The sequence below is a fragment of the Solanum tuberosum genome, unplaced genomic scaffold (assembly GCF_000226075.1).
Source record: "Solanum tuberosum cultivar DM 1-3 516 R44 unplaced genomic scaffold, SolTub_3.0 scf00017, whole genome shotgun sequence".
Classification (NCBI taxonomy): Eukaryota; Viridiplantae; Streptophyta; class Magnoliopsida; order Solanales; family Solanaceae; genus Solanum; species Solanum tuberosum.
In genome coordinates, this window is record NW_006238943.1 from 1,364,987 (window position 1) to 1,388,306 (window position 23,320).

The 23,320-nt window shown below is 32.8% G+C and overlaps 1 protein-coding gene, 2 long non-coding RNA genes and 2 pseudogenes across 6 annotated transcripts; 2 read left to right on the forward strand and 3 right to left on the reverse strand.

Annotated features, from left to right (window-relative positions):
• Positions 1-650: 650 nt before the first annotated feature.
• LOC102605573 (uncharacterized) lies at positions 651-3,862 on the reverse strand. The gene is made up of 2 exons (XR_001475336.1): positions 1,431-3,862; positions 651-900 (listed from the first exon to the last, which is right to left on the reverse strand). It is a non-coding gene; the product is annotated as an uncharacterized lncRNA (long non-coding RNA).
• Positions 3,863-4,775: 913 nt separating this feature from the next.
• On the reverse strand, positions 4,776-6,595 carry LOC107063450 (uncharacterized). 4 transcript variants are annotated; one of them, XR_001475342.1, is made up of 3 exons: positions 6,365-6,593; positions 5,394-5,760; positions 4,776-5,168 (listed from the first exon to the last, which is right to left on the reverse strand). It is a non-coding gene; the product is annotated as an uncharacterized lncRNA (long non-coding RNA). The 4 variants fall into 4 exon arrangements; XR_001475338.1 differs by having other exon boundaries at positions 4,776-5,429; positions 5,647-5,760; positions 6,365-6,586; XR_001475339.1 differs by having other exon boundaries at positions 4,833-5,800; positions 6,365-6,595.
• A 3,253-nt stretch (positions 6,596-9,848) lies between these two features.
• Positions 9,849-10,646, reverse strand: LOC102583250 (uncharacterized). The gene has a single exon (XM_006340353.1). It carries the CDS (start codon positions 10,644-10,646, stop codon positions 9,849-9,851), a length of 798 nt encoding a protein of 265 aa, XP_006340415.1.
• Positions 10,647-14,528: 3,882 nt separating this feature from the next.
• LOC102583575 (dynamin-related protein 4C-like) lies at positions 14,529-20,705 on the forward strand (annotated as a pseudogene).
• A 431-nt stretch (positions 20,706-21,136) lies between these two features.
• On the forward strand, positions 21,137-22,522 carry LOC102583904 (putative dynamin-related protein 4A; annotated as a pseudogene).
• The last annotated feature ends 798 nt before the right edge of the window (positions 22,523-23,320 follow it).

Here is a 23,320-nt window from a genome sequence, read left to right on the forward strand (position 1 = left end):
TTTTGGAATTATGAGACTGTAAGGGAAAAATGGATCAATCCATAGATAATATAAAAAGCATCTATGTGTTATACATAGTACATGTGTCTTTGTGATATGAGTGGGGTAAGCTTAAGAAAATTACAGATGTGTCCTTGTTGGTCCTTCCCAACTCCCTACATAGTACATGTGTGTTTGTGATATGAGTGGGGAGTAGTACTTGTTTAATGAAATGGGCCCCAATACAGTACAACTTGTATTACCTTTGGTACATCTATTTGATGTTGTGTTAGTCCCATTAACTTCCACTTCTATATAGGCTAGATGGTAATGGCCCGTGCAAGCACGGGCCCAACATGATTATTAAAATTAAATCTGTAGATTTTGCTTATTTCTTTGACATATTGTTGTCTTGGGTACTAATGTGATGTCATAAATTTCAACGTATCATCTTATTCTTAGTTTTGAAACAATGATATGGAATTTTTCAGGCCTCATGCCATAACCATTTTACTCATAAGGTAGAGCTTGACTTCGTGTTTGAATTTTGAATCTAAGTTGGCATTTGTATTCCGTTGTCTTTTACTTGGATCTGCCTTGATACCTTTAGACACTTCAGTCTAGATAGTAATGTTTATAGGTTTATTTTCAGCTCTTTTGAACACCAAACAGAAGAGACAAAAAGAAGAAATGAAGTGAATAGAAATACATATATGGGCATAAACTAAAAGGAGAGGCTGTTTTATGGTTAAGACCTAATACATGTACTTGTCAAAAAGTCAACTCCACATTGTCTGCAGTGCACACTACACTGGTGAACAATGCTTCACCATTTCATTAAGGCCAAAGACTTCAGTCCACTAATAACAGAACATATTGCTTCACCAATATTTTTCTAGGGCATCTTGGTCATTCTTATACCTGAAAAGTAAGAAATAAAGGCATCTTGGTCATTCTTATACTTGAAAAGTAAGAAATAAATGATGACAAATTGAACCAATGTGCGCAATACCAGTACTTGTACTATCGCAAACAATGTAGTCGACTAATCATGTTTCCATCTTCATCTTACCATTAGTGCAAAACACATATTTGTACCTATATCAGAAAAGAGTATTGTAGGCAAAAGCTGCTGATTTAGTTGACTCAGTTTATTTGCATACTACTAAAATTACCATAAAAAATGGTTAAAATTACCATTATTTATTTATTATTATTAATTATTTAACCCTCCCTAGGAGCTCCTACCACTTTTGCTCCCTTGGTGACTCGTTGGAAGTGAGGGGTGCTTACCATTCGAGCAACTCCCTTGGAAGTGAGGGGTGCTTACTATCCGAGTAACTCCCTCTCATCAAAATTACCATTATTTGACTACAGATTGCAAGTATTTTGTGGGAGTAGCAATGTAACACAAGTAAATATGAGAATTAAGAAGGGTGTCTTCTTCTTACCAGATAAAAAATATTCCAAGTAGACTCCGTGCATGCAATTAATTGTACTTTGTACGATGAGATGCTAAGTGCTCAGTCTCTGTTAGTGTTCTCTCTTTATCAGATATCATGACACATATATACAATTTTAAACCAATTGATAGAACATAGAAATTAGGATAGCATATCGTAGAGCATTCATAGATGTGGAATGAACATTTAAGCTAATCTTTACCAGCTTCCTATTTCTTGATTTAGAGTATTGAATCTTGAAACTGCATTGTGCTTTACACATGCATGAAGCAATGACTCTAGTTAAAGCTAATAAAACTGTTACTCTAGTTAAAACTAAATGTTGGAAGTCTTGTTCTTGAATTAGAAAATACTAAAAGTAAATGAGAGTCGAAATTTCTCTCACCTTGCGATACATGCTCTCATAGTAGACCAAAAAAAGTAAGATGTTATAGTAATGAAAGTGCAACCAAACTTACACTACTACAGTTAAAAACAAAGATTAGAAGTTTTGTTTATGAATTAGAAATACTAAAGGTAACTCTTCTTGAAGTCATTAATCTATCAGACAATAAGCTAACAGGAAGTATCTCTACAAGGATAGAGGAGTGTTCTTACTTGAAAGCTTTAGAGTTTGGGAACAATGATCTGTCTGGCTGAGTTCGAAGTTCTTTGGGCCAATTGATCGAGCTTCAGTCATTGCACTTAAATGACAACAAATTGATCCAGATCCAACAAACTAACTTATGTTATGTAGGTATAAGTTTTTATGCTATTGACTTAAATTAAAGATCAATTCATTTAAAAGACAAAAATAAAGAATTGCAAAATCTCTTTGTCCTTAGCTATAGTATATTGATCATTTTCTTTTGCAATACTTATCTATCTGTTTTGGAAAATTGATGTTATTGCTGTAAAGATTTATTATGCATATGAAAACATCCACAGATCACATAAATAAGAGAAAGTAAAATTTAACCAATAGGTAGAGAAGGAAAGTAAATTACAAGTAACATATGCGAGAAGAAACAAATAAGATGTACTCACATACATACTTACGTTCTATTTGAAATTGTTAATTATTGTAGTTTATAAGACCTTTTGAAGTATATTTTAAATATATAGCAAATTAAAGAGGAGAAATAAGAGCAATAGATGAGAATAATTGAAGGCAGTAAACTAAGTACATGGCAACCAAATGCTTTCCCAGCTGTTTCAATATTAGAGGAAAAGATCATGAAAGCAAGCAAAGTTGGCTACGAAAGAAAGCAGGACCTTTTGTTTTCCTATTGTTCATCAAAATTCCCAACAAATAGTAGCTCACGTTCCAGCAAGCAATGTTCACACATAAATTAATAAACAAACCAAATAAAAATTGACTTTATGTAGAAGGTGCTAATTTAGATTAGCAAAGAGAACATTAAAGAACACATAAACCCAACGAATCAAGCCAAAAACGCACCCCCTGTAAGAAAGTTTTGCAAATCTAAGAAGAAACTTCCCACAATATCAATGAAGAGATTGAAAAATCTAAGAAGCAACAGTTGAGATTGAAAAGAAAACCCACAATATTCATGAAAAGAAAAGAGGGGAAATAAGGTGGTGTACCTTTTCCTTCTTGTTGTTGGAAGGAGCAAACCTCTCTGAAATTGGGATGAAATGAGACTGCTGTTTTCCATGGAATATAGAAGTAGGATTTGGAGAACAAAAGATGTGGAAGATTTTAGATCCACCGCATGAATCCTTGGAAACACGCAGCAAGCAAAAACAAAAATTGGAAAAGGGAAATTACATGATTATCCTTACGTCGGAAAAAATAAATTACATGTAACATGTCTCATTTCAGCCTTCAGGCACCTTTCCTATCCATTTGTTTACCTTGCATTAATAGCTCCAAAGTAGTAAGAGAACTCTTCAATGTTAGTGACATCCCCGATATGTTGCCAACACCTTGTTAAAACATGTTGGCCACTTGCCATGTTTAATGCAGTGAGCCTCAAGTCCCATTTCTCACAACAATAGATGGTAGAATAACTATAGAAATCAGAATTTGAAAAGTTCTAACGACATCATAGAAGCATTTGACAACAAAGGGTTATCATCATCCTAGAGTAACCAGTAATCATGTTAGCACAAGTCATATGACTAATATGAAATGCCTAATAAATTTGTGAGATTCAAGAACAGCAAGTTTCAACCTTGAGTTACAGGATGTAGAACACATGAGCTTGTTTGTGCTACCAAGGAACACAGGGCAAACATTCTCCTTTTAGGGGAACCATGTCTATTAGTCAAGCTTCACAACCACTATCGATCTTTTTATAAAAGTGCAAGCAGGGATGGTTGTCAAGCCTCTATGGTAATCTTCGGGCGGAGTGGAAAAAGGGGGAAATTCTCGATAAGGACGACAGGGAAAAAGAGAACAACCATACCTTTCAAGCTAGTACTGTCACGACCCGGGAGCACCCCCAAGTCGTAACAAGGCGTACTCGACCCCGAAAGGCAAATGTTTCATGCAATACCATGAAAGAATTTCTGCTAAACTGAAGAAGCAGATGACTCAACGGGTCTTGGAGAAGAATTTGTAAGATCACAAAACCATCTTTAATATGAATCTCATATTACCAAAAGTACTGAAAATATTCTCATGAATTTCTTTCATACAGTAGAAGAGAATACCTTTGATATGAATCTCATATTTACATCAAATAATGAAGAATTTTCAAAATTAAGTCGAAAAAAAGAACTTGAAATGCACAGATAGAATATCATCTCAAATAACGTAATATATTTGAATATCAAACATATTAATCCAACTTGAAAATTCACTCTTCCTCATAGGTTCCAACCTTCCATTTTTCGGTCATAATTGATTCGTTATCAATACATTCAATTGTCAGTACAGTATTCACTGTAAACAGCCTTTAAGGCAGGGAATAGACTACATGATTCGAGTTCACCTAAACATAAAAATGGCACTGCCTTGTCAATTTAATAATCCTATAAGAAGGTCATTTATATACTAACATATCACACTGCGGAAGAAAAGTTCTTCAACAAATGCCAAACCCATAAAGACGTAGATATACAAATTACAAATAATCTTTGAAATCATGTAGTTATAGCAAAATTTATCTAAGATAACGTAAAGAAAGTGACAGATTATTTTACCTGTAAATCTATAAGATTATTCAACATTGACCAAGTTCTCATCATTAAGTATATAGTACTATGCATGTTGGATGAGCGTGGAAAAATATTAGCATAAGAAGTCGGCAATTAGTAAAATTAAATTACTGAAAAAGTAGAATAAGGTAGTTTCAGACATGTGAAAAATCTGTTGCTATGCATAAGTCAGAAAAATGTAGAAATATGTTTATTGATCTCATCTATCTACCGGATAAAGGAGAGTTGAACATAAGTAGCCATTAAATATAGAACATTACCTCAAGTTTAAAGTTTCTTCTGTACCATTTATTTGACACATTAGGCGAGCATCCTACAATATACAATTCTTATCTAGACAACTTATCTTATGCTAGTTTTGTTGCATGATGTTTAGAAACTGGTCCTTTACATTTGACACACCATCAACTTTGACTTCTTCCATTTTTGATATTATGCCTGTAAAATCATCCTGGTCAGTAGCTTACCATTTTTCACCGTACATCAATCCAACACACCTCTTCACATCGTTCATTTCCTCTTCAATACCATACTGCTAATCGAAATTGTAATACAAAATGCCTAGAAATTACAAATATATATTTAATACCAAATGTCAGCATCAGTTGAATCAATTTACCCACCTCTCTTGACAGTCAAGTAGCGTTCAAATAGACTTCGAGCGCAATACAAGTCAAATGAAACTCATTTGAGAATAACCCACAAAGTTCACACAAAAGATAAGTATTGAATCTCTCAAAACAGAAAATACAACTAATGTGATATTTTAAGCCAGATAAGAAATACCTGAATGTGTAAACATATGGGGAACTGGTGCAACATCTGTAATGTAAACTAATCAGGTTTATCAGAAAATTACAAATTAAAGCCTCTCTCTTTAATAGGATTTGATCGTTTGGTCATCAATTCAGCGTTTTTCATTGCAAGCAACAAAAGATTTTGCAAAAATTTAATAGAGGGAACATGTATTTTGATAAATTTAGCTTCAATGGAACTGTATCAATGACAAATTATTTTGAGAAAAACCAGGTGGACTGACCTCTTTCAACTGTCGACTTTGACTAACTAAGCCTCCAATTCAACAACTAATTTAAGAACTTGCAAACATGTTCTCTTCCAGTTTCCTCTGCCAGAATTCATGGGCGAATTTGGCCTGCGATGTCAAGAAATCCGAAATACCCAATCAACAAGATCTGTTGTAAAGGTTCGAACTTGTAAATGACATGCATGCATATATCTAGCAGAAAGAGTAATAGAACTAAACTGAAGCAAATCAGTCGAGAAAAAATTTAAAAAGGGATGTGTGGGGGGAGGGGCAACGGGAATTACCATATCAAAACGAAAAAAGTTATGGGCACCATCATGAACATACAATAGTTTCGGCTGCATAACTAATTCACAATTTCTTCTATTCAACATAAATGGATCTTCAGCATCTCAAGTAATGGGTAAAACTTAATTCATTGAATAATAAATGGAAACAAACTCCAAAAATCTAATTTGAATAAATAGGCTCAGTTTTGAAACTCATGAATTCAATTGGAGGCATCTCAAACTCCCTTACGAACATTCAATTAAAAAGTTAATCAAAAATTAGAAAATTAAGAAAGATTTTGAGTCGAAATTTCCAACAAAAACTACATCCAGTACAACTAAAATCTTTAAAGGGTAAAATTAGGAATTTTACCAATACCACAAATATTAATAATAAATATTTGATTGTGGTGAAAGATGCCGAAAAAGACTAAAAAACTGACCCGTTTAGATCTTGAAAGAGAGTGAGTTGGGAGAGATTGAGAGCTATAACTCTAAATTGAGAACTTTAGATCACCTTAAACCTTTGAAGCATCTAATAGTTGTTGGGTTTATTGATTTGAAATTTTCTGCATAAATTTTGTTTTAGAGAGATGTGAGGATTGGGAAAGGCAGAGAGGAAGAATGAGAAAGATGAAGCAGAAGGTAAAGAAAGAAAAATGTGGACACAAATATAACACGTGTTTGCCATTTACTTGACTAATTTGAAACCTCTGCAATTGCATTTAAAGTACCTAAATACCCCTCTTTTTAGTACAATTGACCTTGCATTTTGTACAATAGGGTGATGTTGTGTTAGTCCCAAGTCCCAACCCAACTCCCACTTCTAAATAAGAGTAAAATGTATGTGAAACATTTGTTTCTCTGTGCTTACTCACTTATTTTAATTATATATATATCAATATGTAGACCCATATAAATACAGCACCTCAATCCTCTTACCCCCTAACATTATAATAATAATATTAATTCATGCCTAACAATTACACCACCAACCCAAATTCCAATTTTAACATATCATTACTGAATGGTCAACAATGTTTGTCCAAAATCTGCCGTCAACTTTCACGTGGAAGCAATTATTATACATATGTCCTTCAATTTCATTTTATAATATAATAATATATATTCCTATCAACAATCAATATATACAATACAACATTAGAGCTTGTCGAATTCTAATCCTAATTAATTTTTTATTTTTTTTATTTTGTTCTCACTGTGATGATTAGGCGGTAGTGATTATTTCTCTCCTTTAGTTTCTTATATTAAGTCATGTAGGTTGTTACTCATAAGTTTACTTGTTTTTGTTGCATGTGAAATCTATCCATGTCCTCATGAACTCCATCTCCTTCTCGCATTTCCTATGGGGCCTTGGAGGCCCAATACCCTTTTGTTGAGTCGATCGACCTTCAAAATTGAAGAACATATCCTTGACGTGGGCATACAGGTGTTTGGAGTTAATACATGATTGTATACACTAGTATACGTCTAGTGTATACGAAAATGCGAAAATGGGCCTAAAGGCCCCAAATTCAGAGTTGTATTTTGTTATTTTTGGGCCTAAGCCCTTGTTATTTTACTTATTATTATCTTGTTAGAATTTAGGACAGGTGATAAGAATTGGGCCTTTTGGCCCAAAATGAAATTAGGCCCAAGTGCTGGCCCAGGCGGACAGAAAACTAGACTTGGGCCCAAATTTCCTTCTTTATTTTATTATTTCATAATTGTTTATCTGTCAATATTTGCTGCTAAATCTTAAGGTTTTAAAATTCAAATCCCAAAAGATATCCGTTTTGATTTTATAACTTGACTAAATCAATCACCTTTAATAAGACTTAAAGAATAAATTTTGCAAATTATCTCACTTAGATAGTATTTAAGTACTTCTCCTTTTCCCTTTTTAAAATGGTCTTAACTAAAAAATAGTTCAATTTTGCAATTCAAGTTAAGTTAAATTACTTTAACCAAATAATTAATTGCCGGATAATCGCGTATTAGTGGGCATTTCGGGTGCTTTCAAACCCTTCCCGAAATTCTAATTTGAACCTTGAACCCCCTTAATAGTTTTCAATAGATTTACTGTTTTAGTCTTTTGAAAACAATAATTTTCTTAATTTTGCTTTAAAATTAAGTGGCGATTCTAAAATCAGTCTAAATAATATTTTTAAATAAAACAGCCTCCATGATAGAATTGGGTTTAGACTGCACAAAGGAAACGCCAAAATCAAGAGTGACCATGAAAGATGTAGTCAAGAGGCTTAACAAAATCAAGAACGCATTTCAGGAAACATAGAAGTGATCAAAATCTGTTCCGATGGTGTTCTTTTCTGAGCTGCAAGTTAATATGATGCTTTTTTGCTTACCTGATTTGTTTAGTCGATTGTACTACCTGGAGACATGTACTGCTTGTACTTCAGAGTGTTGCATTTCCCTTATTTTGTGATTTCAGATTTAGTAGTACTCTTTAATATGTTTTGAATGCTTGAATAAAATTGCGGAAGTGTTTAGTTGCACTATGTTACTTTCTGTTTCTATTTGCCTCTACTTCATATTTTTGATTCATTAGTTTCTTCCTATTGATATATCAACTAGAGTAGTATTTTATAAAGGGAAAAAGGACAAATGTACCTTTGAACTATCGTAAATGGTATGCAGATACCCTCCGTCATCCTTTTGGGACATTGGTGCCCCTGCTGTCCAAAAACTAGAGCATATATACCCTTTATACTAACGGACATACACGTGTCACAATCTTATCCACCGATCCAACATTTATCGACGTATAAGATTGGACCACGTGTATGTCCGTTAGTATAAAGGGTATATATGCTCTAGTTTTTGGACAGCAGGGGCACCAATGTCCCAAAAGGATGACGGAGGGTATCTGCATACCATTTACGATAGTTCAAAGGTACATTTGTCCTTTTTCCCTTTATAAAATACTACTCTAGTTGATATATCAATAGGAAGAAACTAATGAATCAAAAATATGAAGTAGAGGCAAATAGAAACAGAAAGTAACATAGTGCAACTAAACACTTCCGCAATTTTATTCAAGCATTCAAAACATATTAAAGAGTACTACTAAATCTGAAATCACAAAATAAGGGAAATGCAACACTCTGAAGTACAAGCAGTACATGTCTCCAGGTAGTACAATCGACTAAACAAATCAGGTAAGCAAAAAAGCATCATATTAACTTGCAGCTCAGAAAAGAACACCATCGGAACAGATTTTGATCACTTCTATGTTTCCTGAAATGCGTTCTTGATTTTGTTAAGCCTCTTGACTACATCTTTCATGGTCACTCTTGATTTTGGCGTTTCAAGTAGAGTAATAATAATGTTGGATCTAATAAAATATCAATTACTATTGTATATACTTTTTGTATACAATTTTTTTTTTAATTATTGATTCTGAATATACATGCAACACACGTACTCTAATACTACTAATACAAAGAAGTACTATAAAGAAACAAAATTGAAAAAACTATTATATATTTCCAACCCCTCTGTTTTTCTTTACAATTCTTGATTATTTTTTTTATATAAAAAAAAACTCAAATTTCTTTTATGTTTGTTCTTCTGGCAGTTTACAAACAATTCCAAATTAAATAAAAGAAAATTATACAGAAGTAAAAAATTTGATTACATTGACTAAAGAAAAAGCAAAATAGTAAACTCACAAAACCAAATTGAGTTGAAATCAATAAAAAAAAATTAAAAAACTGATAAGTACTCCTCCATCCTTAATTATGATCTCGAGTTTGTGCCTTGAGAATGGAGTCGACTTAGATAGAAACCTCAAAGTGACTTAAGATAGAAACCTCAAAGTGGTACCTTCTGACGTGAATTTAGATTAGTCGAGTTTTAAAACATGTACCAGACACCGTATGAAAAACCGAAAAAGTGAAGTTGTAACTAGAATGTCCATCTCAAAATCTTGATTCTCAAATCAACCTTACATTTAGCTGTTGTAATTGAAGCCACACTTGGATTTTTCCCTTTAGGTATTGGTCCATTGATACCATCACATGTTACTCTAATCCCCACTTTGTTAGTTTTCAATTTGTCCATTTTCACAACAACTTTTGTATCCAACAAAATCCTCATTGGCATACCACTTTTTCTCTTCATATCTGATTTCAAACTTGAAATAGAATCCACATCAAGAACTTGTGACACCATTGATAATGTTGAATGTATAATTGTAACATTATTTGGTGCACTAGTAAATCTTGGAAAATCCCCATTTGCGAGCTCAATTTGATTGGTTGATTCTGCTTTAAATGCAATTGGATCATAAATGTAAATGACTTTCTTGTTTTTGTTCTTGGTAGACAGAGTTACGTTGAATTTAGTAGCGAGTCTTGTAGTATCATCAGGAGATGTGGTGAGATTGAACTGCGAAATTTTGAGAGAGGATATCGAAAATGAAGGAAGTTGAGGACGATAAAGGGAGTAAAAAATTGTACCAGCAATAGCTACAAGGACAAGAATAACGATGATCATGAGAATAGTCCAACAACAACATCGACAAAAACATCTACGACAATTGCAACCACGGCCACGACGTTTGTGTCGGTAGTTCGGTCGATAAGGGATCCGATTCGGATTGTACGTCTGGCTCTTAGGGTTGTACGTTTGATTTTTCGGTTTGGGGTTCGAGGTGGGGGTGGTGGGGTTTTTAGTGGTGGTGCCATTAGGCTTGGTTGCCATTTTGGTACAAAGTGGAAAATGTAGTATAGTAGATCGATAACGATCAATAATTGAACCTGACTAATTTTCGTAACGTTGATATCATGAAGGAAAAAGAGAGAACAAAATAGATGATGAAAAATATTATTTTGAAAGAGCTTTTTAACAATTGATAAATGGATGTTGGTGGATAATAAATCATAAAACATGGTGAAGTAAAGTGTCAACGTCTTAGTTCTTAGGGTTTTTTCTTGTATTTTGGTTCAAAGTTTTTTTTATTTTTGGTGAGAGACGTGAACTCCATAACCACAAAGGGGACATAGATACAATATAATATAGACACCTCACCAATTAAGTGAGAATATATCCTAGCTGGATTATATTTGAATTTTAGTTTTATATTATAAAACATGCACCTAAAAAAAATACGATTATCGACGGATTTTCTATCAGAAATCTCTATATTCATCGAAAAATCACTATTTTCTAATAATGTTTTTAGATCTTTGTTTTAGAAAATCATATTCATTTTATTTTAATTTTTGTTATACTATTTCTTATTAGTCCGTAGGGTGCAGGGCTCAAATACAACAGTGGCCTAAAGACAAAATTTGAATGGAGGCCTTAAAATTTAATTTTTTTTATAAAGTTTATTATAAGTTAATTCATTTAGTCTTTCTTGAGACATAACATTCTAGGTTTGTTGAACTTCTATTAGTATCTTTTTCTCTAGTATGAAAATTTTATATTTTCAACCAATAATACTTAATATTTTTTTTTTTTTAAAAAAAACTAAAATCTATTATTGCTTAAGAAAACTGAGGCCCCTCAAATTTGGAGGTGTATGACAATTGTCTTTTTTGTTCAGTTGTAGAGCCGTCCCGATTAAATAATCTGTTTCGAAAAAGAAAAACACTTTTATATATTCGATTGTAGTTCTCACTTTAAATTGTACATATTTTTATTGACAAATTTTATAGTCACGAAATATCATGATATATTTAAAATTACAAGTTAAATTTATTTTAAAATTTTATACTAAATTAAATAATATCACATAAATTTAAGCAATGAAGTACTGTCAAATATTTATTTCTTATATTATGCATATTAAAATTCAAACGTCCTTAAATACTCATTACTAAATTCCTAACTTCGTCATTATATAATTGAATTTTGACTTCTTTTGAAGTTCAATTTTTGTCACTAACTTCTTTATTAATATGGCACCAAAAAAAATTATTGTTACAAATTTCAATTTATCTATAAAAACGTTATTATTTTACTGAAAATACATGGAGCATATATTTTGCAGTCTTTGCTATATATTTATAGTTTTTTTTTTCTTTTTTCTTATAGGTGATGTGCAACCCACGTTTCATGAGATTTAAGTTAGAGGTTGACACGTTGGAGTAATAATATAACAAAGTGGTCTTTGGTAAAAAGCGTTTTCTCGGGGAGGGGGGGGGGGGGGGTTAAATACATGGAGCATATATTTTGCAGTCTTTGCTATATATTTATAGTTTTTTTTTTCTTTTTTCTTATAGGTGATGTGCAACCCACGTTTCATGAGATTTAAGTTAGAGGTTGACACGTTGGAGTAATAATATAACAAAGTGGTCTTTGGTAAAAAGCGTTTTCTCGGGGAGGGGGGGGGGGGATGATTTTTTTTTAATGTAAATTTGAGAATATAATTAACAATAAGAAATACATATGTAGATATTAAAATTTTGTGGAATTTACAAGACAAGTTTCAATTTCAGTTAATGTTCTTGGGGCTATTCTACCTTAAATCTTAGGTCATGCTTATATAAAAAAAAAAAATATTATCTTGAAGAGGTATCTTGAATATATTTCACAAATTCATATAATATTCATAAAGAAATCAAGATGTGGTCAACAACTAAATGTTTCAAGAAATCTACAAAACTCAGATCAAATAAATCTCAAGGATGTCCATATCATCTTAGTTCGAGAAAATGGTACTAACGACACTCGAATGACAGAGATCATCAAGAGAGAATAATCAAGGGAGGAATATAGTTCTACTCACTTAATGTTAGAAAATAAATTACATTCTTCCCTACTTTTGAGATTAATAGCGCTCGAATCACGGAGAATTTTCAAAAATAAAATCAAGGGAAGAAATAGATTGCATGGAACTTTACTAGAACTAAGTGTACTTCATATTTTGTAATTTCTTGTGAAATCAAATAAAAGAAAAACTCCACTACATTATCCTCACACTACAATATGATATCAAGTAAAGGAGCATGGATCCTATTAGCTAGGGTACGGTTCAGATGGTTATTTTTTAAAAATTATATCATCCCAATGTTTTGGGTATTTTATAATATATAACTAAAATTAGACTTTTTAAAACCACCCCAATCATATCGATTTCTATTCGAAATCGGTACGGTTTGGTTAATTTTTCATTATTTTTTTTTACTTTTAAAATATCACCTCAAAATATACTATTATTAATATATTTCCTTCACAAATACGTTCTTGAAGAAACACTTTAATTCTTCACAAAAAAGACAAGAATATGTAAAACCTTGTTACCGTATTATTTGATCTTAAATATTTAATAGTAGTGTTTGGATAGGTTTTGTTGTATGGTTTGATAGAGTATCTATTACAGTATCTTTTAATTTTAAACTTAATTAAGTAAAGGCTAATTAAAGAGCAAAGACCCAAAGTCGTCTAGTTGTTAGAGACCTAAGACCTAAGTTATATTCATATTTAAAAAATGTTATAAAATATATTTATATATTAAATTTAACATATTGTTAATATTTAAAATATATTTACATACATGTAAGGTTGTTCGGTTCGGGATTTTTTTGGTTTTTTTCATAAATTAAAAAGACCATCCCAATTGCTCGGGACGGTTATACACTTAAATAAAAGTCCATGGTATTATTAAAATATAGCATAAATCGGTTCGGTTCAATCAAGTTCGGTTGGTTCGGTCGATTTTTCATATTCTTTTGACACCCCTACTATAAGCAAAGTAAATGGAATTTTGGACACTTAAACGCCAGTTGATGGATGCTTGTTATAGATTCAGAAGACTAGAAGTTTGTAGGAAAAATTGAATGGGATGTTTGCTGTCAATAATCTTTCTGCATTTCCTGTATCAATAACTGATCTTTTGGTTATTATGAGCTCACAGCCAGAGAATAATTGGAGGGAATTTAAGAAGTTTTGATGAAATTGTAACACCTTGTTTGAATGGTTGTTACCGTTGTATTGTTAGTTTAAATACAATATTTTGTTTTGATTGTTATTTAAATTTTATTGTATCGTATCGTTTAAATCCACTGTAAGCTAACAATGAAAAGTCATATTTTGTGTAACGACTGATTTGGTGTGATCACGTCATTACCTTGATATTCTCTTCTCATTTCCTCCATCTTACCTTTTAATAGTAGTTATACCATTTACCCTATTTTTCTTGTTGGTTGATCATTCAAATTGCTGATGTGTAACATTATGTAACGATGAAGAACGTTAATATTGTATTCATTAAAAACAATTCAATACATTATGAAACAATACATAACAACCATCAAAACAGAGTGTAACGGAAAAGGAAACGAATGGTACTGTGTCAACTGTTGGAATGCCCAACGAAAAATGAAAGCATGCAAAAGTAGTTCAAGTGTTTTTTGTGATGAAAACGATGAGTTTAGTATTATTGGGGATACAAAACACATTAAGTTTATTTAATTATCCCCTTGATTGGAAAAGCAATAGTCATTAATCTTAATTGATGATTTTTAATGCTCATAAATGAATAATGACCAAAAAAACATGTATAAATAGCCATATGTTGAATTCATATGATCTTCAAGAAATCACACATTGTAGAGAAGCAACAAAACATTTATCACAATGCATATCATGAATAATGACTCTTCTTCTTCTACTAGTGAATGTGCACTACAAGTTGTTGATCTTGCAGTGATAGAACCACAAGGCTCTAATAATGTTCCTGCACCCATTGTTTCATCTTTCAACGATAGAATTCGACCACTCCTCGACTGTGTTGACAAGCTTCGACACCTTAACATAATGCAAGAAGGCATCCAATTGCCTACCATTGTGGTGGTTGGTGATCAATCTTCTGGAAAGTCTAGTGTTCTTGAATCACTTGCCGGAATCAGTCTTCCTAGAGGACAAGGCATTTGCACTAGAGTGCCTCTCATCATGAGGCTCCAAAATCATAATGAGATAGAGTTACACTTGGAGTACAATGGAAAGTTAGTTCCAACCAATGAAGTTCACATTGCGGAGGCAATTGTTCTTGCTACTAATGAGATTGCTGGACATGGTAAAGGAATATCAAACATCCCTTTATCACTCATAGTGAAAAAGAATGGCGTTCCTGACTTGACTATGGTGGATTTGCCTGGAATTACTAGAGTTCCTGTTCATGGGCAACCAGATGATATCTTTGAGCAAATTTCAGATATTATTATGAAATATATAACACCTGAGGAAAGCATAATTTTGAATGTTTTATCAGCTACTGTTGATTTCCCTACTTGTGAGTCTATTCGGATGTCGCAGAAGGTGGACAATGTTGTGCCGTAATTGTCCTATCTTTAGAAAAATCACTTTTTTGAAATGTTCTAAGTATAAAACATTTTAAGAAAAATATTTAGAAAGAGTCGCCACTTAATTTTTTAAAGAAATTAAGAAAACTTATAATTTTCAAAGATTTAAACAGAAAAAATACATTTGAAATACCAAAGAGGGTTCGGGGGTTCAATTTACACTTCAAGAAGGGTTTAAGCATTCGAAGTGTCCGCTAACATGCGGTTGACCTGCGACTTGACTAAAATATATTTGATTATTTTAAAGAAAATAACGATTTAACATAAAAAAATAATAACTTACAATAATTGATTAACTTTAAGAAAATGATTAAATAAATGATGCACTTCTATTTCATTTTATTTTTAGAGAAAAGGGACCTAAAATGAAACATTTGACTCGAAATACAAGTGATTGAAATATTAATAAAACCAGATTGATTAGAATTTATTTAATTCATTTTAAAATAACTTAAACCAATTTAATATATTAAAGCATGAAAATCATTTCGAATTAATTGTAAAATAAAAGTTTTAACTAACATTTTTTGAGAAAATGACTAAGTATGTATTTAATAATAATTTACATTATTAGATTAACTTTGAGAAAATAGTTAAACAAAGAGCAAATTTTATTTTTTAAGAAAATGGGACCCTATTTAAAATATTTGAATTAGAGACAAGTAACTTAGAATTTTAACGAAACAAAATGAGTTGGTTTTTATTTGAGTCATTTTTGGTTTATGAATAAAAAAAACTATTTTAACCTAATAAAAGAAAAAAGAAAGTTTTGACTAAAGATTATAAATGACAATACAAAAAATTGATAAAATGAGATTTGTTAGAAACAAAACAACCCAGAGAAATAGCTCGTCTTTTGGGGGGATCCAACTAAGTTGATTTACGATTATAAAATTAGAGTTAAACAACAAACAATAAATAATCACAATTAAATAATTAGCGAGAAAGGGATAAATTTGAATTTGGGCCCCCTTTTGGGCCAATTTCGCTGCTGTTTTTGGGAATTTACTCAATCCCGTTTTTGTATACACATGATGTATATCAGTGTATATCGGCATGTATATCAGCCCTTTTCATGTATTTCTTGCTTCCGAACACCTGTATATTGGTTTCATCTTGCCATATCCGTCTTCTCTTATCTTTTCCACATCAAAGTCAGCTCGATAAGGGTTTGGGGTTCCGAACAACCCGAAAGGCAAAAGAGAAAGAGAGTCCACAATGGACTCAGACGATGTCACATGCAACCAGAGAAAAGGAAGGGAATTAACAGACCAATTCAAATTGAAAGAAAGAAAGATATTGGCAATTGATTGTAATAACATTCTAAGGCCTTAACTAAGATGAGCATTAACTTACCAGATGAGAAAATTTTGTTTACAAACATGATTAAACTTAACAAATTATGGGCAAATTAAATCCAATCACATTATTCCTTAAAGAAACAATAAACAACAAGCTATATTTAAGAAATAAAAAAAAACACTTAAGAAGCCAATGATAATCTTAACAAGAAGAGACATTGGCAGATAAAAAAAAAAGCACGACTCTGCTTCTTCATATATCTAGGAATCAAGTAATTAAAAGTCATTGGAGACAGAAATTGGTATTAAAATGCTTATGCAAAATTATACAATTCACTCATGCTATGATGACAAGGAAATCACATCTTTGACATAAGAGGTGTAACCCATTTAGACATTCATACTAAATACTAACCAAACTCGAGCTAAAAGAATAGCAAATCTTACTTAACTATTATGATAATCGACCCTAAACTCTTACGTATCTTGAAGACAAAATCGCCTTGGATAAACAGTTGGAAGGCCTATCACTGGAAGATAGACAACAGTAAACAGGTCTGGCAACATCCAAGTGAAAAAGAATTGAAAACGGAGAATAGTAAGGATATGAAAACGAGTTTAAACAACTATCGCGATTCCCACATTTAGCTTAAGGTAAAAGATTGCACAACATGACATCGAACACTAGTTACTAATGCATATTCATTACAAATAAGAATAAACTAAGGCAAGTGGAACCATTTGAAACTAATCGATACACACTTCTGGACAGTGCCGGCTCAATGCTTATAAAAATTAGGCATATGCCTTAGGCCCCCAATTTAGGGGCCTCTAATTTTTACCACAATAAATTATGTGTTAATTTTTTTTATAGTAAAAAATAATTATCTAAGATAAATATATTTTTCTTAAAAAATATATATATATTTTATTCACCTTAACCTCAATAAATAGAAGAAGTCGAGAAAAATTTGTTTCGTCTTCTTACATTCTCTTCACTAACTCTCGCACTGTAATTTTCTAGACTCCTTTTATACTATAGGTAAGTTAGAGCTCTATAAAAAATATGAATAAATAGTAAAAATCATGTTTTGGATAAAGTGAATTACAAACCTGTTTAGATTGACTTATTTTATGTGTTTTTAAATAAAAAAAAAAAAGAAAAAAAAGAAGCTTATAAGCTGTTTTGTCAACTTATTACTTATAGAATAATGTTAACAAGTTATATAATAATTGCTAGCTAAAAGATTTTAGGCCTTTAATTGAAATTTCACTTTAGGCCTCCAAGTACGTTGAGCCGCCCCTGCTTCTGGAGACCAAGAGAATGGAGACAATAATCCATTTCAATAAGAAGAAGAAAAATCTTCCATCATGGAGCGAGATGTAAACAATCAACAGCCAAACTAAATGCATCCAAATCAGTCTATGACAGGAACTCGACTCAAAATCATGGCTCCAATAGGACTCGACTAGACCAAAATCATGAAAAGAAACAACTCAGAACAGAGGAAAAACAGGACTAAAACTCAAAATGACGAACAAAGAGCTCAATGTAAAATAATCAACGTCATAAACCTTGAAATGCTGGAAACAACATGTCGAAACACAAAAGACGGGAAGAATATTATAGAGGAGGAGGCGTTACCTTTTCGGGTGCAGCGACTGAGATAACGAGTTGAGCGAGAGCTTTCCACAACCACAAAGGAAACTCCAAGAATGCCAACGAATTCCAGTAGCAGCGAACAGAAGAAAAACAGAAACCGATATTGGTGTATTTGGGTTCGCGACCTTGTATAGCTTTGTAGTTTTGTTACTGTATTTTTTCCGTAACTAAGGGAGGTTCTTACTTCGAATGTATACTCTTCTGTCCTTTTCCTTTTTTTTTTTTTTTTTTTCAACCGTGAAGACAACCGGTATTTATAGGAGAAGAACTAGGGTCGATTAGGGGGAAAATCTGATGCAATTTTGAATGGATTTTAATTCGAAATTCAAATTCTTCTCAAGAGATAAGGTTGCCAGATTTCCCCGATTTGGTGGGATTTTCGCGTGAAGAAGACGATATTGGGGCAGTGGGGTCGCGTATACTGTTGGACGCAACTTCTGGGTTTCCTTTTGGTCGTTGTTCTCACGTGGAGAAGAAGAAGAGGCAAAGTGGGGTCATTTGGTATTGTTGTTGTTGTGAGAATTAGGGGCTGGGTCTTTTGGAATTAAGAAATGGGCTGATGTATTGGATGAAGAGTTGGGCTGGGAATTATGATGAAGAGAATTGGGCTTGGATTTTGGTAACGGTTTAAGGAGTTGGGAATGATAAAGTGGGCTAGAAATTGGCCCAACTTTGGTCTTAAATAGATCCAACAAATAGAGCAAAATATTGGTTAGATTTGATTTTGAAAAATAACCAAACAAATTGCAAATTTGGTCAAGACGAATTAATATTAATTAATTAACGAGCTTCTTAATCTTAAAGAAATAAAATAATTAATTTAATTATAAACTAGTAACTAAAAAAAATATGCCAACTTAAAGTAAACTAATTTAATAAAATATTCAACTAAAAGATAAAATCTTTTTGGGATGATTTTCGAATATTATAAAATATACTAATTGTATACAAAATTATGTAAAACATATATATTATTTAAAAATTATAAAAAAAGTGACGAAACTATTTAAAATAACTTGCAAACTCTATTTACTTTATTTTCTTGATTTTTTTTATTTTATAAAACTAATAATTTTAAATCATTTGAAATTAGAGAAGCTCGATGATTAATCTATATTGTGGAGGTCCAAAATTGGGTGTCAACAGACAAAAGCGGGGAGAGGACTATAGCTGTTGTGACAAAAGTTGATAAAGCTCCTGAAGGGCTACTTGAAAAAGTTACATCAAATGATGCGAATATAGGACTTGGCTATGTTTGTGTTAAGAACAGAACTGGGAATAAGTCTTACGATGAAGCTCGTAGTGAGGAGGCTAGGCTTTTCCAAACTCATGCACTATTATCAAAGATTGATAAGTCAATGGTTAGTGTTCCTGTTCTGGCACATAAGTTGGTGCATATTCAAGCAAACATCATTTCCAAATGCTTGCCAGATATTGTGAGGAAGATTAACGACAAACTCGCTGTTAATGTTGCTGCTCTCAACAAGTTACCACAACATTTGAGTTCTGTTGCTGAAGCATTGACAATGTTCATGCGTATTCTGAGTTCCACCAAGGAGTCTCTAAAGAAAATATTTCTTAGAGGGGAGTTTGATGAGTATGCTGAAGATCTTGAAATGCATTGCACTGCTAGATTAGCTGAGATGCTCAACGAGTACGCTGTTGAGCTACATTCAAAGAGCATTGAAAAAAGGAAGATTTCTTGATGGATGAGATCATGTCTTTAACAGAAGCAAATGGGATCGGATTACCAAATTTCCTCCCTCGTGCTGTTTTTCTGAATGTTTTACAGAAAAAGGTCAGTGGGATTTCAGCAACTCCTGAGGTGTTCGCGGGGAAATTGTGGAACTATATAGAGACAGTTGTCATCAAAGTTTTGATGCATCATTTCTGTAACTACCAACAACTTCAGTCTTCCACTAGGTGCGCGGTGCAAAATTTGACTGCCAAGAGGAAGGATGAATCAATTAATTGGGTCCGAGAAATCATTGAGATGGAAAGGCTGACGGATTACACTTATAATCCTGAGTATGTTGGAACTTGTAGTAGGCTCATGGCTCAGCAAAAACCATTTATGGAGATTATGAATGATTCTAACAAGCGCTCGATAATAAACCTCGAGGGAATTGGAGAAGTTGATGTTGGGAGTTTGAGGAAGCATAAGGATGTTGTTCAGCAAGCTTTTGAATTGAAGATGAGGATGATTGCATACTGGAAAATCGTGTTGATGAGATTGGTCGATCATATGGCACTGTATACAATGTTTAATCTTCAAAAGATGGTTAATTATGAGATTGAGGAGGAGATTGTTAATGAACTTATGGCATCCCATGGTGGTGGCATTGAGAGAATGCTGGAAGAAACACCTTTGGTTTTGGAGAAACGCCTTAGGCTGAAAAAGAGTGTGAAGCTGCTTAAGGAGTCGAAAGATGTGGTGGCGAAAATCATGGACAGGATTGCTCTTCACATTGATGGGGAAAAGGCGTAAACGAGTGTTTGATGTTTTCAGATAGTATGTCTTGTTGTCCTTGTGGCCTTAGTTCTCTTCTTTCAACTTTTTTGGTTATCTACTTAGTTCTCTTTTATTAAGTTTGCAGTATGTCTGTCCTCTTCTAGCATCTTATCTACCATTTACCATGTTTTAATTTCTTTTGCTGATGGTTCGAACAAAAGGTCCTATCTTCCTATTAATGAGTTTGATTCTGCATTGGTTTCTTTTTTATGATGCTCCTTAAATTCTGCTTTCCAATTTCATTCACTAGTGGCTTTTTTGGGGTATATTTCCCTTCTTGATGGCTTAATTCTGCTTTAACTGTTTGCATTCTCTATAAATGTAACATCTTTTAGGATATACATGATGGACTCTTCTACGCGCTTTCCCTCATTCCACTTGTCCAGCCCTTTTTATGAACTTGTACAATGGATGCCACAAAGACAGTCAACTCTATTATCAAAGAAATAAGGAAAGGGGCGACAGTTTGGCACCAGATATCAGGAGGTGTGGAAAGAGCGGAAAAACCATTAAAAACAACTATAATTCGGAATTGCATCTACTTCCAACTATTTTCTGGTACTTTTTTTTGTATGATTTTGTATTCTTGATCTTTACTGGCATATTGTGTACATATCTAGCTTATCATTTTTGCTGTCAAGTAACATCTTGAATATGCTATCGCACGATAAAGTGGTGCACTTGAAGCATGTAGAGTTTTGATTTCTCCGTTGTTTGTATTGACTCAGTTTTATAGCTATGGAGAATTTTCTAATAGCCCTTTGTTTATGTGCTAAACAGCAGTATCACAATTAGAAATTTCTATAGTTTCTTGAGTACTACTCCCTCTGTCTATATTAAGTGAATTGTTGGGGGTATAACACACCCTTACCAATGATTTTCTTGAACTTTGAATAATGATCAAACATGTATAAATATGGATATTATGAATCGTGTGGTCATCAAGACTGGATTTATCAACCAATATCCAAGTAGACTCTACAAACTACACCTTGCTGCAAAACCACAACATTTTTTGCCATACTCACCATGATGTTCAGCAAAATGGTGAATGGATCTTCTTCTAGTGAATAACCACTACAAGTTGATGATCCAAAACATATTGCAGTAATAGAACCAAAAGTTTCTGGTGTTCATGCACCAATTATGTCATCCTTGAATGATAGAATTTGACCCCTTCTCGACTGTGTGGACAAGCTTAGGCACCTCAACATCATGCAAGAAGGTATCCAGCTGCCTACTATTATGGTTGTCGGCGATCAGTCTTTTGGGAAGTCAATTGTGATTGAATCACTTTCCGGAATTAGCCTTCCTAGAGGGAATGGCATTTGCACTAGAGTGTCTCTCATCATGAGGGTCCAAAATCACAATGAGACCAAAGTTTACTTTAGAGTGTAATGGAAAATCAGTTCCAACCGATGAATTTCACGTAGCAGAGGCCATTATTCTTGCAACTAATGAGATTGCTGGACATGGTAAGGGAATATCCAACATCCCTCTAACACTCATAGTGAAAAAGAATGGTGTTCCTGACTTGACTATGGTGGATTTGCCTGGAATACCTACGGTCCCGGTTCATGGAAACTCCACAGATAATTTTGAACAAATTTCAGAAATTGTTATGAAATATATAACACCAGAGGAAAGCATAATTGTGAATGTTTTATCAGCCACTGTTGATTTCTCTACTTGTGAATGCTTTAAGATGACCACTTTATTCTCTCCGTCCAAATTTTTGTGACACGATTGAAATTTCGAGAGTCAACTAAGTTGTTCTTTGATCGGTTATTATTTGTCTTTTAAATATTTTAAGTTGTTAACTATTATGATTTATAATACTTTTTATATAGTTTGATTCTAGAAAAACACATAACATGTAAGAAGCAATGACGTTTTGAGCCACTGTTGGAGAGCCTACGAGAAACATACCTGGAAGCTTTCAATAATCGTTAGTGAAACTGCTATACCAATAATCCATTACCTATAAAGCAATACTTTTTTTAAACAGCCTTATATGAAAATATATAATAAGACATTCCTATTTTATAATACTAACAAACCAAATTAAACTGGTACTAAAAAACCTATTCCTATATAAGGAATGACAAACAAATTCTAACTAGACATCATTAAATAAATACCAAATAATAAATCCTAAACTACTTAGAATTCCTACTCTTTCTTTATTTCCTATATAACATAAACTAAACTTACCATTTTTTGAAGTTGAATACGAAGTTAATTCCGGAAAGGAAAATAAACTCTGTTATTCTCATCAGAACACAGCCAGAAATATTGAATTTGTTTCCTACTTCACATAAACATAGGAAAATATTGATTCTATATAAATAAAGCTGCTCTGTTTCGTTTACAATAAGTGAGAAGGGATGACGTTTTCATGTGAAAGTATCACGGGAATGAAGATCAGGGTGTTCAAGTGGAAGCACCAACATATGGTGAGCCATGTATACAGTCACTGTAGGAAGTTTGGGGCTTTATTACCCGAATATGGATTTTTTATTTTTCAAGTCAAAAATAATATTACTCCTATTATCTGTAATACCCTATATTAAAATAAGGGCATAATTGTC